This window comes from Oppia nitens, unplaced genomic scaffold (genome assembly GCF_028296485.1).
Source record: "Oppia nitens isolate AA-2021 unplaced genomic scaffold, nextdenovo-longstitch-racon4-pilon3 scaffold6_pilon_pilon_pilon, whole genome shotgun sequence".
Classification (NCBI taxonomy): domain Eukaryota; kingdom Metazoa; phylum Arthropoda; class Arachnida; order Sarcoptiformes; family Oppiidae; genus Oppia; species Oppia nitens.
The window spans coordinates 6,218,342-6,237,500 of NW_026533250.1; the positions used below are offsets into that span (position 1 = coordinate 6,218,342).

The following is a 19,159-nucleotide window of genomic DNA, read 5'->3' on the forward strand; positions in this document are numbered from 1 at the left end:
GTGGCTCATATACTTCAAAAGCCGCCGGTGACTGCAATGGAGGTGTATTAAGCACCGTAATCACCATATCGTCCACCATATCAATTGTAACAGTCAAATCTTCAGGCCTTAACGAACCCATTTTTTTCTGTTATGATTAGATATTAACATATTAAATGTCTTGCGATTTAAAAAATTATAGAAAACATTTAACAGTTTTCATAAAAAAAACTCGTGCCTAACGGCCGACCAAGTCCTCGGCTTCTTATACAAAACCGATTATTTAAACATAAAGGACTTAGTATGCGACTATATTGTTAGTGTAATTCCCTCTACACACACAACAATCGCTTTTACCACAGCCTATGTGGGCTACAAATCCCTCATAGCTGCCACCATATATGAAGTAACCACCGGTTAAATTGCTAACCCGATTCTGACCCCCAGTGGTCACTATCACCCGCAACGGTGATGTGTGTCATCGTTGTGCAGTTATATACAAAATAGTTATTTATTTTAATAGTCTACTTACTGCTAAACAATATCCAGTATACAGTAGTATCACAAAATAATAGTTAACGCCAATCGCTTAGTTCAAAACAGTATAATTTTATTATAATATTAGATTGGTATCAAACGGTACAGTAAACCACTACTATATAAAAATATACATTTAAATAATAGTCTAAACTGTATATAACTTTAAGGCCAGAATAACTATCATATAGTAAAACAATACATTATATAAGTGTTAAAATCAAACAAAAGGATGTGTATATCCTGTTGTAAAATACATAATATGTGTTATTATTACGTAAATGATAGTTTAAAATATAAATATTTTATAATAATAATAATAAATATTCAATAAAGTTAAATATATATTGACTTTTACGTCAATATAATAGATTTTTATTGTTTCTTTAAAAATTATCAGTAAATATTATTATTATTATTATTATTGATCTATAAAATTGCTGCCTATAATTAGATAGAAATATTTAAAAAATAATAATAATTAGTTTATATTAAATTAATTAATTAATTAAAATAATTTAATCAAAAAATTATACCCCAAATGCTTGTACTTTATAGGGAAACGGTTGACTAAATTTCCATTCATTGGCCTCTGAATCGTAAATTTCTACAGTATTTGTCACTTAAAATTTTTTTTTTATTATTTTAAAAAAATATTATTATTAAATATTTATTTAATTTTTATTTTATTTTTTTTGTTGTTGACTTACATGGATAGCCACCCAATGCATACAACCTTTCATTATAGACTATCAATTGTAAACTTTTACGTTTTTCACTCAATGATCCTATAATTTCCAATTAATTTGAGTCCAAAAAAATAAATCTTTCAAACTGTAACTAATTTTTTATAATAAGTGTTAATAATTTTAAATTATAAATGTACTATTAAATTTAATAGATTAATTGGCTTTTAGATTTTAATAAAATATTAAATTTTAATATTTAAAAAAAATAAACTTTAGATAAAATATTTGTTTAAATTATCAACTTGATGAAATTAAAAAAATTATATATATATATATATATATTTAATTAACACTATAATTGCTACATATTGCTAATTTGTTTTTAAAAAAAATAATTTAGATTAATATTGTTTAAAAAACATAACATTAAATCTTTAGTTATTTATTATAATCTATTTGTTTCATTAAAATAGGTTTAAAATTTTTATATTCTACTAAATAATAATTTTAATTTACTTAAAAAAATATGAATAAATTATATTTTATTATTTAATAGTTTTTCAAAAAGTAATTATTTTTAGTTTTCAAAACTGTACATAAATTTTTATATTAACTACTAAAAGTTTAAATATAAAAGTAATAAATAATATTAATAGACTAGAATAGGTTTAGTTATATATATACTGTATATATTTTGTGTATTTTTTAAAATTAATTTAAATATTACTTTTATTACATTTAGAAGTAGTTTAAGTTTAGATAAAATAGTTGTTTGATAAAAAAAATAATTATTTAATTTATAATATATTATTAGAAAATTATTAATAATAATACTAAATTTATGTATAAATGATTAAATATAAAAAAATATTTGTTTAATTACACTAAAAATTTTTATTTATAAATATATATTAAATAATGTTATATTATACTAAATAATTAATAATAATATTTATTTCTAAAATTTATTTAAATTAAAATTTATAAATAAATAATATTATTTTTAAATTGTTTGTTAATTTTTGGTTGTTTTTAAACTGTACATATTTAAAAAATTATATTAATAGTATTTTTTAATATAAAAATAATATTAATTATTTAGACTCATAAGCCAATCAACTATTTAACTAAATAATTAATAATTTTTTTTTTGTAATAAAGGTTAGATAAAAAATTTGTTATATAAAAAATTAATTTTTATTTAACTTATAAATGTTATAGAAAATTATTATTTATAATATTTATATTCTACTAAATAATAATACAATTTTTATGTCTAATTTAAAAAATATATAATTTATATTTTAATAATTTTATTCATATTTATAATTACATTATTATATAAAAAATTAAATATTAATTAATATATTTTATAAATCTAATAATTTTTGTTATGACAACAAACAAACAAATAATTATATAATAATTATATAATAATTATATATATATTTAATTTAAAAAATAATTAATACATTAAAAGATAATTTAATTAATTAATTAATTAAATCAAAAATTATAACCAAATGCTTGTACTTTAATATATTTATTTTTTTAATAATAATAATATTTATAATCTAAACCAAAAATTATATACTAAATGATTTTTTTCATAAATTAATTCATAAATTAATTAAACAATAAATGAGTATTGATAAGCTAGTGATATTACTATTTAAATTATATTATTTTTAATATTAAAACTATTAATAATTTTTATAAAAAATTATGTACAGTTTGAAAACAGTTTTGAACTTTCTAAATAATTGATAAAATAAAAAAATAATAGTATTTATAAAAAATAATAGTATTTATAAAAAATTAATAAAATAATTTATACATTAAAAAAATTATAAATTTTTATTTATATAATAGATTTTTATTGATTTTTAAAATAAATAAATTTTTATCATTATTATTGATCTATAAAATTGTTGCCTATAATTAGATAAAAATATTTAAAAAAATAATAATAATTAGTTTATAATAAATCTATTTAAATAATTAAAATAATAAAATCAAAAAATTATACCCCAAATGCTTGTACTTTATAGGGAAACGGTTGACTAAATTGCCATTCATTGGCCTCTAAATCGTAAATTTCTACAGTATTTGTCACTTAAAAAAAATTATTATTATTTTTAAAAAAAAATATTATTATTAAATATTTAGTTATTTTTTATTGTTGTTGACTTACATGGATAGCCACCCAATGCATACAACCTTTCATTATAGACTATCAATTGTAAACTTTTACGTTTTTCACTCAATGATCCTATAATTTTCAATTAATAATTAATTAATAATTAATTAATAATTTTATTTAAATTAATTTTTAATAAATATGTTGTTTTTTAAAAAAAAATATTCACTATATTATCATATTTTTATATTATTATTAAGTATTATAACTAGTTAAGTAGTAAATTACAATAACAACAATAATTAATATTTAATAGTTATATATTTTGTTAAATTTATCTAATTTTTATAAATTAAACAAAATATATAAAACAATTAATTATTATTTATTGTTGTTGTTGTAATTAACTACTTAATTACTACTAATTAATTTTTATAATTAATTAATTTAAACAAAATATATAAAACAATTAATTAAAAAATAAATTAAATTAAACAAAAAAAATAATATAACACTAAATTATTATTTAGTATAATTAATATATATATATATATATATATATATATATATATATATTGTAATTAATTAATTAGTATTTATAATTACCAATTTTTGTCCACTTATCGGCCACTGGATCATATGCCTCGCATTGGTTAGTATATGAGCCAAAAGCTACCGATCCTCCGCACACATATAGCTTGTCCTTATAGGATACGGCACCAAATTCAGCTCTAGTAGTATATTAATAATAAATATAATATATATATATATAATATATAGTTTATATATCTCACATACCTTTTGGTTAGCATACTAGCTATTGGCTGCCATTGTTGACTACCCGTATCATACCGTTCCCCAGTAGCCAATTCACTGCCATTATCCCGGCCACCCAATGCATACAACAGTTGTCCCTGAGCTACCAGTGCCAAATGTGCCCGTCTAGATAGCATAGGTATACTCAGATACCATTGTTTTGTATTTGTTGTATAATATTCACAATCATTCAAGTATTGACCTTGAAATTCTGTAGGCAGGGGGTGGGGGTGGAGGGAGGGGTTAGTAATAATAATAATAATTATCATTATTATTATAATAGTATTTTTTTAGTAAATTAATATTATAATAATTTTAATAGTATTTTTTTGTTAATTAGTATTAATTATTATTATAATTTTAATATTATTTTTTATTAATTAATATTTATTAATATTAATTATTATTATTATTATTATTTTAATAGTATTTTTTTGTTAATTAATATTAATTATTATTATTGATTTTTTTAAAAAATAAATACAATTTATATTACCTCCAGGTTTAGTATCAAAACCGCCGCAAACATAGATACTGTTATCAATAACTGCTGCACCCATTGCTCTAATAAATTAATTAAAAAAATAATAATAAATAATTATTTTAAGTATTTATAATTAAATTAAAGTTATTTTTTTAAAAAAATTAATTTAAATAATATTTTAAGTATTATTTTAAATATTTATTGATTATTACTCTCGTATTTTGTTCAACGATTTCAACGATGGATACCATGTATTTGTATCGCTAACATAATTTTCAACACTATTTGTATCATCACTGCCCTAATAATAATAATTAGTTAAATAAATATTAATTATAAGTTAAATAAATATTAATTATAAGTTAAATAAATATTAATTATAAGTTAAATAAATATTAATTATAAGTTAAATAAATATTAATTATAAGTTAAATAAATATTAATTAAAATTACTAATACTATTATATTAATTATGAAAATAAAAAAATTATTAATAAAATTAATTAATTAATTAATATATTATTTTAAGTTTACATCAAACCCGCCGATGGCATACAATTGAGATTTGTAAGCAACCAATTGAAACCACACGCGACTACTGGTCATCGGCTGAATTGATCGCCAAACACGTGTTTCCAGATTATATTTTATGCATTTTGAAAAATACGTGTCGCTATCAATGCCTCCGCATAGATATAGATCCGATTGTATCTGAAAATTAAAAACAAAACAAAAATTAGTTTTAAATAAATTATAATATATTTTTTATTTATTATAATTAATTAATTTTTTATTTGTTGTTAATTACATTTGTAGTGTTGTTGTTGTTATTATTGTTTAAATCATTATAGTTATCACTACTAAATGCTATAACATTATAGTTATAGCTAATAATAATTAAAACAATTGTATTAATTATAGTTAACTTAAACATAATAATAATTAATATATTTTTTTATCAATTAAGATATTATTATATTTTTATTTTATAGTTAATAATAAATAATAAAAATAAATAATAATAAAAACTACTAAACATTTATATTTATATAATAAATTTATCAATTTATTATTAATTTTTTTATCAATTTTAGTTAATTAATTAGTACAATGTTCAAGTATCTTTTTTTTAAAAAAAATAAGTTAAATAATAAGGTAACTAGTTAATAGTTAATAATATCTATTACATGTTTATTTATCTATACAATGCAATTGTTTTAATTTAATTTTTATCATTTTTAAAAAATTGTATTGATTATACATTTTTTTTAATAATGTTATTGCAATATATAATTACATTTTATTAAATAATAAATTTTATATAAAAATTAATTATATTTAATTTAAATTAATCTTTATCAATTTTTTTTGAATTGTTTATTTATCAACTTGGTGCAAAATTTATTATTTGTTTAACAAATTTTTCAGATTACTATTAAATTACATACAGATATTGTAATTTTAGTGTTTATTTAGAAAAATATTTTAAATTATTTTTTTTTGTAAATATTTTATTTTGTATAATTAATCAATTATTTTTTACCATCAATTTTACTTTTAATTTACATACAGTATATCCTACGTAATGATTAGATTATAGATATTTGCTAATAATTATTAAATAATATATTTATTTTAATAAATTAATAAATTATAAATATTGTATATTATTATTATTAATAATAATAATTTTTTATTGTTTACAAACTGTACATAATTTATTATAATAATTATTAATAGGTTAATAATAATAATAAAAAAGTAATATTAACTAAATATTGTACTCAAACATCACATAGTTTTTTATATTTTAAATAAAATTTGTATAAAATGTATATTTATAAAAAATAATAATTATTATTTACATGTTAACAATGTTTAAAAATGCAATGTTTTTTTAGAGAAATTTAATTTTGTTTTTAATACTAATTGTTATTTTTTAAAAAAAATTATTTGATATAAATATCTATTAATCTATTAAAATGCAATAATTTTTATCAATATATTTTTTTAATTCCTATAGATTATAAAATTTTTAATTATGTTTTTTTTTGTAAATATGTAATAATAAATTGCATATATTTAAAAAAAATTATTAACTTTTATTTTTAGTATTATAATTTTTGTTGTTAAATTGTTAATTTATCAACTTGGTACAATTTCTAATATTTGTTTAATAATTATCTAACATTCAAACAATTACATATTGCTAGTGTAATTACATATTATTTAGATAAATAGTTTAGATTAATATTGTATAAATAAAAAAATAAAAAAACATTGTGTAATTTTATATTTTAGTATAATCAATTTTGTTTCTAACTATTTTACTTATATATATATATTATATATTACTATAAATTTATACAAATAGTATAATAGATGATAATATTAATCTCTAAAAAAATAAATTAGTGTCTATTTTTTAATAGTTTTATTATTATTATTTTGTTTAACAAACTGTACATAATTTTGTTTCAAAACTAATTATTAATTAATAATAATAAAAGTAAAATTAATTATATAATCTATTACATTATGCTATATATATATATATATACAACTAATTCAATAATAATTATTATATTTTTAAATAAATTTTTTTGGATAATATATACACTGTATATATATATTATATTAAAATTAATAATAATTGTTATTAATTTTGTTTTTTTGTTAAATAAAAATAATTGAAATTTTTAAAAAAAAATTATTATCTAAACACAACTGCGTTTGCATTCATTGCACGTGTTTTTCGTTATACTATCCATACAATCGTAAAATCGTTGATCAAACACGTGATGACCGGATAACTGGTCGATGACTGACAACTGTTCCGTTAGTTTTCTATTAATATCATCAATCAAATCGTTCATTGAATCGATTTTTTGATTCAATACTGACTGAGAGTTTTGTATAGTATTTTCGTTTAGACCGACTCTCGTGCCTTTAAAATAAGAAAAAAAAATTAGTAAAAAAAATCTAAATTAATCTAAAAAACAATTTAAATAAATAAAAAATATTTATTTATTTTTTTTTTGAAATACTTTTATATTACTAAAATACGTTTAAAATATATATTTCATTCATAAAAGAATAGTTTTAATAATAAGTTATTATATTTTATTTTTTTAAATATTATTTTATTTTTATAGATAGTGCCTTTAAAATAGAAATTAAAAAAAAATAAAATAAAATAATTTTGTTTTTCAGTAAAAAAAAATACTAAATTAATCTAAAAAAACAATTTAAATAAATCAAAAAAAAAATTATCATAAGAAAACAAATATACGGTAAAAAAATAAGTAAATAAAAAAATACAACAAAAAATTATTTTTCAAATTAATAAAGTTTTAAAATTATTAGTTTTATTTTTTAATGTTAATTTTTTTAAAAAAAAAAGTCTGAATAAGTAAAAATTATTAATAATAATATGTTTAAAAATTAATTTTTTTTTAAAACATAACTTGTTGAAACTTATTGATTAAAATAATAATAATTAAATTTATTTTCATTTGCGCTACACTGTCTATTATTTTGATTAAACACATAATAAAGTTATTTTTTATTTATAATAATTCTATACAGTTTTTTTTTAAAAATAAACTTTATAAAATTTATATTAAAAGTAAAAAATCTATAATAATCTTTATTTAATAGATATTTTTAATTAAATAAAATTATGCCAACAATATAGCCATATACTGGTTACACAATACACAGTGTTATTTCACACATACACATACATACACATACATACACACATATACTGTACACACACACACACACACACACACAYATATATATATATATATATATATATATATATATATACTGTACACACACACACACACATAAACACACATGTACTGTACACACACACACACACACACACACACATATATATATACTGCACACACACACACATATACTGTACACACACACACACACACACACACACACACATACACACACATACTGCACACACACACACACACACACACACACACATAAACACACATATACTGTACACACACACACACACACACACATAAACACACATATACTGTACACACACACACACATACACACACATACACACCTACACACCTACACACCTACACACCTACACACCTACACACCTACACACCTACACACCTACACACCTACACACCTACACACCTACACACCTACACACCTACACACCTACACACCTACACACCTACACACCTACACACCTACACACCTATACACCTACACCCCTAAACACCTACCTATAGTATCGATAGTATTCTGCATATGACTGACTCGACTCATAACATCCAACTGTCCGTATTTGTAGCTTTCGATAATACTTTTGATGTCCAACGGCCGCAACAAATCAATGAATCGTTGTTTGGCTATAAAAAATCTGGTCAAACATATGAACTTTTTCTCAATGGTTTCGAAATAGTAAAACTTGTAGATATCGGTCGGTTTATGACCAAAAAACCCAGACATTTCCTGATAGGCCTGACTAGCCTTATAGCATCTCCACGAGCACTGTATGAGTGTAGCCGCGGCCGCCTTTTTCTTACGGCGCTGTCGATTGCGTTCCTCTTCCTCGATCTTTAAGGCCAGTCCGGCACCGATAATACCGGCCGGTAAGGCAAATATGGCTACACCTAATACAGTGAACACTGATGATACTAGTTTGCCCAACCAGGTTACCTAATCATCATCATTATCATCCAGGTGCCCCATTGATTGAAATAATAATAATAATAATTAAGTGACAAAAAAATAAAATAAATTATTATTATTATTGAAGATATTGTATATTAAAATTGTAATAATAAATAATAATAATAAATATCTAATAGTTATAATTAATAATAAATATCTATTATTTATTATAATAATAAATATCTATTAGTTATAATAATAATAATAATAATTATCTATTAGTTATAATAATAATAAATATCTAATAGTTATAATATTAATAAATATCTAATAATTATATGAATAATATATATATTTTCTAAATTGTTTTGTTATTAATATTTTTTTTTATTTAATTAAAAATTTATTAATAGATCAGAATTTTAAAATGTATTTTTTTAGTTAAAATTATTTCTAAACTAATTGTTAGTTTTAATTTCATTGATTTTTATATCATCGGCTAACTTATTGATTTTTGTTTTGTTTTTTATAATTAATTAACTTTAATAATAATAATAAATTTAATTAACCTACCGGCACCCGATCGCCATAGCCTACAGTAGCCAGTGTGACCACCTATTATTTGACAAATTAAAAAAAAATTTAAATAAATTATAAACCAGTAATTAAGTAAGCAATATATATATATATACAGTAATTATAATTAATTATTAGATATTTTTTTATAAAAAAAAATCCACTGCTATTTGTATAAATAAAATTATAATACTATATAATAATATTTAATTATAATAATAATTATTTTTTAAAAATAATTTTATATAACTTTAAAATTTAGTAAAAATTATTATTATTATTATTATTATTAATAATACAGTCAAACACATGCTAAAAAATAATATATAAAAAAATTTTTTTTACTACACTTAGCTAATATAATATTAATCTATGTATTGTATGCTAGTGACTCACTAGTAGTGAGCACAGGTAGGTAACCAATTATATATATATATATACTATACTATACATACCGCCCACCACATGGCTTCGGCAATATTATCGAACTGTTCGTTTTCATCCTTTTCCACTATATATGATATATAAGCCAATATACACAATACAATAAATTCAATGTAGAAAATAATCAGCAACTGTTCCCTCTGATCGTAGATAACTGAGCTCAAAACCTTCCAGGGTTGTAGCTGTCGGTTCAGTGTAACAATTTGTAGGACCGAAAAAAATCGGTGAAACCCCCTGAAGGCCGATACGGCAAACACTTCCGATCCGTTACGTGTATGAAATGGCGTAACAATCAATATGGAGGACACTATGATTATGATGTCCAGTATGTGTGCCGGTACTGACAGGTACCGGAGCTTACCTAGTGTTGGGAGCAAAAAAAATCAAAAGAGAGAAATTTATAAAATAATAAGGGAAATTTTCTGGAAAGTTTTTAATCGAAATTTCTATCTATGGGTTAATTTTATTTTCTTAATATATACTTTTTTAAAACTTTCTTTTACATTGTTTTTACAATTAATAATTAAATATTAAAGTATTACAGTATTTTAATATAATTAATTAAAGTAATAAATTTATTTAATTAATTTTTTATTAAACTATGATATACTGTATATACTGTATATTAGAATTGATTTTTATGAAAAATTGAAAATTTTTATAAAAACTCATTATTATTAAATAATTATAATTATTTTATATATATATAGATATCCCATTTTGTATAATATAATATATGTATAGTATTATATCACATTAATATAGAATTACAATATCTATAGATATGGGGGATCCCATCATAGTATAATAATACAGTTAAATTTCTATAGAATTCCTGAAAAAAATTTCCTAGAAACTTTCTCAGGGAAATTTAAATAGAAACTTTCTATAGAAATTTATTCCTTGAAATAAAAAATTCGTAGAAACTTTCTATTGGGAAATTTAAATAGAAACTTTTTATAGAAATTTATTCCTTGAAAAAAACTTCTTAGAAACTTTCTCAGGGAAATTTAAATATAAACTTTCTATAGCAATTTATTCTTGAAAATTTTTTTAGAAACTCTCAGGGAAATTTAAATAGAAACTTTGTATAGAAATTTATTCCTTGAAAAAAAATTCCTAGAAACTTTCTCAGGGAAATTTAAATAGAAACTTTCTATAGAAATTTATTCCTTGAAATAAAAAATTCGTAGAAACTTTCTATTGGGAAATTTAAATAGAAATTTATTCCTTGAAAAAAACTTCTTAGAAACTTTCTCAGGGAAATTTAAATAGAAACTTTCTATAGAAATTTATTCCTTGAAATAAAAAATTCGTAGAAACTTTCTATTGGGAAATTTAAATAGAAACTTTTTATAGAAATTTATTCCTTGAAAAAAACTTCTTAGAAACTTTCTCAGGGAAATTTAAATAGAAACTTTCTATAGAAATTTATTCCTTGAAATAAAAAATTCGTAGAAACTTTCTATTGGGAAATTTAAATAGAAACTTTCTATAGAAATTTATTCCTTGAAATAAAAAATTCGTAGAAACTTTCTATTGGGAAATTTAAATAGAAACTTTTTATAGAAATTTATTCCTTGAAAAAAACTTCTTAGAAACTTTCTCAGGGAAATTTAAATATAAACTTTCTATAGAAATTTATTCTTGAAAATTTTTTTAGAAACTCTCAGGGAAATTTAAATAGAAACTTTGTATAGAAATTTATTCCTTGAAAAAAAATTCCTAGAAACTTTCTCAGGGAAATTTAAATAGAAACTTTCTATAGAAATTTATTCCTTGAAATAAAAAATTCGTAGAAACTTTCTATTGGGAAATTTAAATAGAAACTTTTTATAGAAATTTATTCCTTGAAAAAAAATTTCCTTGAAAACTTTCTCTAATGGGAAATTTAAATAGAAACTTTCTATAGAAATTTATTCCTTGAAAAAATAAATTCCTAGAAACTTTCTCTCAGAGAAATTTAAATAGAAACTTTATATAGAAATTTATTCCTTGAAAAAAAATTTCCTTGAAAACTTTCTCTAATTGGAAATTTAAATAGAAACTTTCTATTTGCCCACCCATCTCTAAGCTTACCCCTCCAGCCCTCGTATTTAGGTTTGCACGACGATGACCATACTCTCAGTATAAATTCAAACGAAAACCATATGATTATGAATTTTTCAAACAAGTAGATAAATTTCCAGGCGCTTGAAGCAAACTTTCCCAGTGATGGCAATGATTTTGTATTGATATTATTATTATTATTATTAATGTTGTTATTATTGTTTTTTGTTGTTGCTATTGTTTAAAAAAATTTAAAATTGAAATTAATTAATTTATCTAGAATTATATTGTTTTTTTTTTTGTTATTGTTGTTGTAAATTAAGATAAATAATTAAATTTTAATTTGAAATATTATGTACTATTTTTTATATACTGTATATATATAGTATATTAAAAATTTTTTTTATAGAAATTAATTAATTCATATAGAAATATATTGTCTTTTTTTGTTTGTTGTGTTTGTTATAAATTAAATTAATTATTCAATTTTAAAATCTAATATTATGTACTATTTTTTATATACTGTATATATATATATAGTATATAAAACTTTTTATAAAGAAATTAATTTAATTAATATAGAAATATATTGTTGTTGTAAATTGAATAAATAATTTAATTTTGAAAAATATACAGTATATAAAAAATTTTATATAGACATTAAGTAATTTATATAGAAATATATTGTTTTGTTTTTGTTGTAAATTAAGATAAATTATTTAATTTTTATAAATCAAATATTATATACTATTTTTTGTATATAATGTATATATAGTATATAAAACTTTTTTATATAGAAATTAATTAATTGATTATTATTTGTATGGTTTTATGATATATCTATTGTTGATAGCATTTATTAATAAATTAATTATACTAATAAATATTGATAAGAAAAATTTATAAATATTTATTAATAATTTTAAAAAAATAATTAATTAATTTTTTTTAATAATTATATTGATATTATTTTTATAATTTTTAGAGAAATCTTATTAAATTTTACGATTTAAATGATACTAAATATTTTGTATCAGTAAATATATTTACTATTTAATAGTTGTTATAATTAACACTACAATTACTAATTAGTTATATATTAATTCAAGTTTAACAAAAAAAAAAATCAATAATTTAAGCAAATAATAGTTATATAGTAACATATTTTACTAAATAAAATTTTTAATATAAAAAAATAATAAAGATCTATACTTTTAAGTATATTAATATTTTATAGTTTTTAAAAAAGTTTAATTATAATAATAATACTAATTTATTATTACCTGTATTATTATTAAATTGTTATTATTTCATAAATAATAATAATATCAGTAAACTGTAACTAAATAAATAATTTAATTATTAGTTTAATAAATACTTTAAAAATATAAAAATAAAATTTAGTTGTCGCTATATCTAAATAATCTAATAATATGTATATTATTTTTTTTTATTGATCTAATAATATTTTATAAATCAAAAATTAAAAAAAAACTATATCATTTTATAAAATTAATTGATATACATTAGTAGATACATATTTATAGAAAATTAAACTTTATTATAAAATTTAAAATCATTAATCAATTTTTTATATTGAAAAAAATATATATAGATTTTATATTTTTTTTTACAAAAAAATCTTATTTAATTTATTTTCAATTTAACTATAATAAACATTTTGTTGTTGTTGTTGTAAATTATTTTAAAAACTTTTTCATTATATAAGTTGTTAACTATTTATTAGTTATATTAAAAAATAATAAATAAATACTATTATAGTTTAAGATTTTAAAATAATATGAATAATGATTGTATTCATATTTTTGTATCCTACTAATATAAATATTAAAAATTAAATTAAATAGCTATAATTTTTCTATATTATTAATTTACTGTTTTTTTTGAATAATTTTTATAATAATAATTTATTGTTATTTTTAAAATTTTTATTACTATTACAAAAATAAATAATATTAATAATATTAGAAAACTCTATAACAACTAAATTATTAATTCAATTTTAATAGTTTAATAAATACTCAAAAAAAATAATTAAATTAATAATTAGTTATTATTAAATTAAATATATTACACAAAAAAATGTTAAATTTTTTAAACTAAAAAAATTTGTCTAATATTAAAATTACTAGTATGTAAAAAATTATTTAATTAAAAAAACTATTTGTTATTAATTTCACAAAAAAATAAACTTAAATAAATATATTTTATATCAATATTATTGTAATAAATTAAATAAATAAATATATATATTATTTTATTTTTATACAATATATATATATATATAATGTATAATTATTTTTAATAAAACTTAATATTTAATAATATTTTAAATAATGTATTGATTGCTTAATATAAACATACAAGTTACTTGTTTAAATTGTAAGTATAAATTTAAAATAATAATTTATAATAATAAAAAATTAATTTATTTTTAACATTTTTCTGAATTTTTTTTTAAATGATAATTATTTGTTTGTAATTGAATTGTAATTCAAAAAAAAAAAAAAATAATAATAAATAAAATAAATATTTACCTATATTTGAGAAAACAGTTACAATAAGTCCGGCAAAAACCAGTATAAACACCAGTATATGATAACTTCGGGCCCAAAATGATTGGGGATTATTGAGAAAGTTATAGACTTTCAGCTTTTCCTTATAGTATTTGGTTTTTGCGGCCAATCGGGGATCCAGAAAGACGTCCAATTCGGTATCCGACCCGTTCATGTCCTGCAAGTCCGACCGTTTCCTTTCCCTCATTTCCCGACGCTCTTTAACTTCGCTAATAATCTTCGAAATGCGCCGTTTGTTACTACCGGTGCCGACACTACCGCCACCGCCACCACCACCACCACTACTACTACCGATTGTTGTAGTTTCGGCCGATTGTTGACCACCACCACCACTACTACTGCCGATTACCGCCGGCAATGCGTAACCGTTTGCATAGACACTAGGCTTACTATGTGCTAAGCCATGAGCACCGGTAGATTGTTGTGTAGTTGTTGGCGTTGTGGGCACAGGTATGTGATTTTGTTTGCGATACAGTGATAGTGGATGAACACTAGACAGTTCCCGTTGGACACGATTCAACATTTCCCAGACAATAGTTTGTAACTAAATATTTTTTAATTAATTAATTAATTTTAATTAATTTTTTTTATAAATAACTATTAAATATATAAACCAATTATTTTAGTTTAAATTATTATTTGTTATTTTAATCCATTATTTTTACAACTTATTATTATTAATAGTAACTTAATTTAAACTTTATTTTACAAAAAAATATATTAAATTATAATTAAATACAATATATTGATTGAATAGTTTATTATTATGTAACCTAATTAATTTTCATTATTATTATTAGTATTTAATATATGTTTTAAATTTTTTTTTATCAATTTTATATCAAAAAATATCTGACAGTTTGTCAATTTGTTATTAAATTTTTTTTTGTTTAACAAAATTGATTAAAATAAATTTTGCGATACTATTAAATTACTAGTAATTATTTATATATATATATTAATAGTCAACCAAACAAACAAAAAAATTAAATGATTTTACATAAAACATATGTTTTTCATGTGATACACACTTTTTATTTTTTATAATATAAAAAAAGTGTCTAATAATTGCTGATATGATTTATTTAGTATACATATAATGTATGTGTAATATTAATATATATATATATATATATATATATATATATATATTAAAAAAAAAAGTTAACAATATTTTTTGTGTATAATAAAAAATTAAATTAATGTTACTAACCTACTGTATATATATAAATATATATATATTAATATAAATACTAATAATAATTTAATAAATATTTATCAATAAAAAAAATAAATAAACTTACATTTCATTGCAATTAGTCACTGAATTTTTTTAATTATGAAAATAATAATTAATTAATTAATTTATCAAATATTATAATAAATTTTACAAACATTTTTATTATTAGTTTTATTTAAATAAATTAAATGATAAAATTTAATATTAAATTTAAAACTATGTTGATCATATTTAAAATATTAAAATAAATACTTAATTTAATTAAATAATAATTTTTAAAATTATTATTTAATTTTATTGTAGAATATATGCTCACTAAGTATTAACTACTAATAATTTTTTTTGTGTTATCAAAAAATATTTTAATATTTTTACAAACTATGATATTTTCATTCATTCATTTAATTATAATAAAAAAATAAAAATAAATGTTTTCAATGTCATAGATAATTATAATTTAATAGAAATTTTTTTTATAAAAATATTTCTAATAACTATTCAACCATGCTTAATTATATATTTACAAAAATAACCAATAAATTATATTATACTATATAGTATACACTGTATTGTTAATTGTTTAAAATTTAAAAATTTTATTTTTTTTCAATATAATAATAAAATAGCACGTAATTTAACTATACTTTTTAATATTATGTATAATATTTAATGTTAAAAAAATATTAAATTATATTATTTGAAAATATTATTTATAAATAATTATTAAAAAAATATTTTTTTGTTGATAGCTTTTACAATGATTTACAATTTTGTTTGTATTTAACTGTAAGTTATTATAAATATATTTATAATTTATATGATTTAACTATAATTGGGTGATATTATATTATTTAATAAAAAAAATCAACAAGTAACTATTTACATAAAATATTTGTTAATATATTTTTGTTGTTAATAATTTTAACAAATAGTTAAAATATTTATAATAATTTTACAAATTAAATAAATTATATTATAAATAAATAAATAATAATTGTTTATATAATATTTTTACAGATATATAAATATTGACATAAATTTTATTATAACTAATATTTTTTTATATTTATAATGTAATGTATTAATAATAACATTAATATAAATTAATTAATTTTAAATAATACAAATTTTAATATATATATATATGTAATAAATTTAAAAAACTGTAAAATTTTAATAATTTTAACATGTAGCTATTAATAAACTATTTTGTTTTACAATTTTTATTGAACTGATTTGCTAACCATAAATTTTATTTTAATTTTTATTTATTTATTGATTACAGTAATATTTAATGTAATAAATTAATTGTTTTTTTTATTTTTTAAAAAGTAATGCCCATAAATTGTAATTAATATTTATATATAAAATGTATATTATTTTTTTAAAATCATTTAAATAAAATATTATTTTTTTATATAAACATAAAGCTAATTAATTAAATTTTAAGTAAATTTAAAATATATTTTATAATAATTTTTAAAAAAAATTCACAATAAATGATTTTATTTATTGGTAATTATTTTTAATTGAATAAAAATTAATAAAAAATAAAATTAATATAATAACTTGAATAATGTATTAAAATAAATATCTATAAAAAACAATATATAATTTATATTAATTTATTTTATTAAGAAAAAATTGCAATATTTTTATTAATCTATTATTAGCTTAACTTAAGTTAAAACTAAATATTTTAATAATTAACAGTTATGAATGCTTATAACTTAAAAATATTTTAATTAAAATTTTTTTTTGAAATAAAAAGTAAAAATTATAATAATTTACTAATAAAAGCAAGAAACAAAAAAAAATCAAATTAATTTTTTAAATAAAATATTATAATTTTGTCTAAAATAAACTAATTGTGTGTTAACTATTATTTATAATATTTTATTTTTTGTATGAGTTTTTAATTTATATTATTTTATTAAAATAACTGTAAACTATTAATTAGTTATTATGTATATTTTTTAATTATAATTTATAAATTGTAAAATTTTTATGATTATATATATATATATATATACAGAATATATATAATAATTAGTAACAAAAAACTATTAGTATATTTTGATAAATATTTTAATTTTTGTTTGGGTATTATGTTTAACTAGGAATTTAATTAATTTAAAAAAAACCAATATAACTATTATAAATAATTTATATAACTTGATTTTTTTTATTATTTATTATTTAATATTTTAAAAACATAAATATATAAAAAAAAATACCAATTAATTAATAGATATCCAATACTTTATCAAATTACTAATTAATTACTAGTTAACCAATATCTATAAATTTATATATTAATTTTTAAAATTTATACTTTATATAAAATAATCAATTAAAAAGTTACAGTTTTGTAAAAAAAATAAATATTATTTTTCAAACCTATATTAATATTTTTAGTAATATTTTAAAAATTATAATTATAAACTGTAAAATTTTAATGATTATAAATTATTAATAGAATTAAATATTTCTAAAACATTTTCCCAATAATTATTAAAAGTTTATAATTTAAATTTATTATTAAAAAACTTTATAAAAATATAAATTTAAATCCAAATCCTATTATTTTCTAATTTAATTAAATTAAAATCTAAAATATTAGTTTTAGATATAAACTTAATATTTAAATTGTTACTGTTTTTTATATAATACAAAAATTAATTGTATATTCAATATATAAATATTTTTTATTATTTTTAAAAATAGAATTTTTAATTTTTTAATTACTAGACTTTTTTTTAATAACACATTTTTTAAATAAATAAATTAATTAATTAGCAATACATTAAAGATATAAAACATTATTATTTATTTAATAACTTTAATTATTTTTTTTTTGTTGAAAAAATAGTTAATATTTTTAGAATATATAAATTTAATGAAAAAAAAAATTATATTCTATTTAATAATTAATTTAAAATT

General features: G+C 17.6%; 2 protein-coding genes across 2 annotated transcripts; both read right to left on the reverse strand.

Moving 5' to 3' along the window:
• Positions 1-3,228: 3,228 nt before the first annotated feature.
• Positions 3,229-5,530, reverse strand: LOC128962823 (kelch-like protein 18). The gene is made up of 8 exons (XM_054309225.1): positions 5,454-5,530; positions 5,180-5,356; positions 4,858-4,946; positions 4,658-4,725; positions 4,144-4,372; positions 3,952-4,076; positions 3,400-3,477; positions 3,229-3,320 (listed from the first exon to the last, which is right to left on the reverse strand). Exons 2-8 carry the CDS (start codon positions 5,249-5,251, stop codon positions 3,229-3,231), a joined length of 753 nt encoding a protein of 250 aa, XP_054165200.1. The 5' UTR covers positions 5,252-5,356; positions 5,454-5,530.
• Positions 5,531-7,362: 1,832 nt separating this feature from the next.
• LOC128962824 (potassium voltage-gated channel subfamily KQT member 5-like) lies at positions 7,363-15,499 on the reverse strand. The gene is made up of 6 exons (XM_054309226.1): positions 14,938-15,499; positions 12,410-12,613; positions 10,342-10,691; positions 9,884-9,925; positions 8,920-9,355; positions 7,363-7,592 (listed from the first exon to the last, which is right to left on the reverse strand). The coding sequence occupies exons 1-6, from the start codon at positions 15,497-15,499 to the stop codon at positions 7,363-7,365; spliced, it is 1,824 nt and encodes a 607-aa protein (XP_054165201.1).
• Positions 15,500-19,159: the final 3,660 nt, after the last annotated feature.

Bases quoted from the DNA above. Each gene is read 5' to 3' on its own strand.
- LOC128962823 (XM_054309225.1), bottom strand. From the start codon at position 5,251: ATGACCAGTAGTCGCGTGTGGTTTCAATTGGTTGCTTACAAATCTCAA. The intron at 4,726-4,857 runs GTAATAATCAAT...TTAATTTATTAG, and splicing joins TCGTTGAACAAAATACGAGA to AGCAATGGGTGCAGCAGTTA. The intron at 4,373-4,657 runs GTAATATAAATT...CCCTGCCTACAG, and splicing joins TTTTGATACTAAACCTGGAG to AATTTCAAGGTCAATACTTG.
- LOC128962824 (XM_054309226.1), bottom strand. From the start codon at position 15,499: ATGTTGAATCGTGTCCAACGGGAACTGTCTAGTGTTCATCCACTATCA. The intron at 9,356-9,883 runs GTAGGTTAATTA...GATGATGATTAG, and splicing joins GCTATGGCGATCGGGTGCCG to GTAACCTGGTTGGGCAAACT. The intron at 7,593-8,919 runs GTAGGTGTTTAG...CTTATTTTAAAG, and splicing joins GAATACTATCGATACTATAG to GCACGAGAGTCGGTCTAAAC.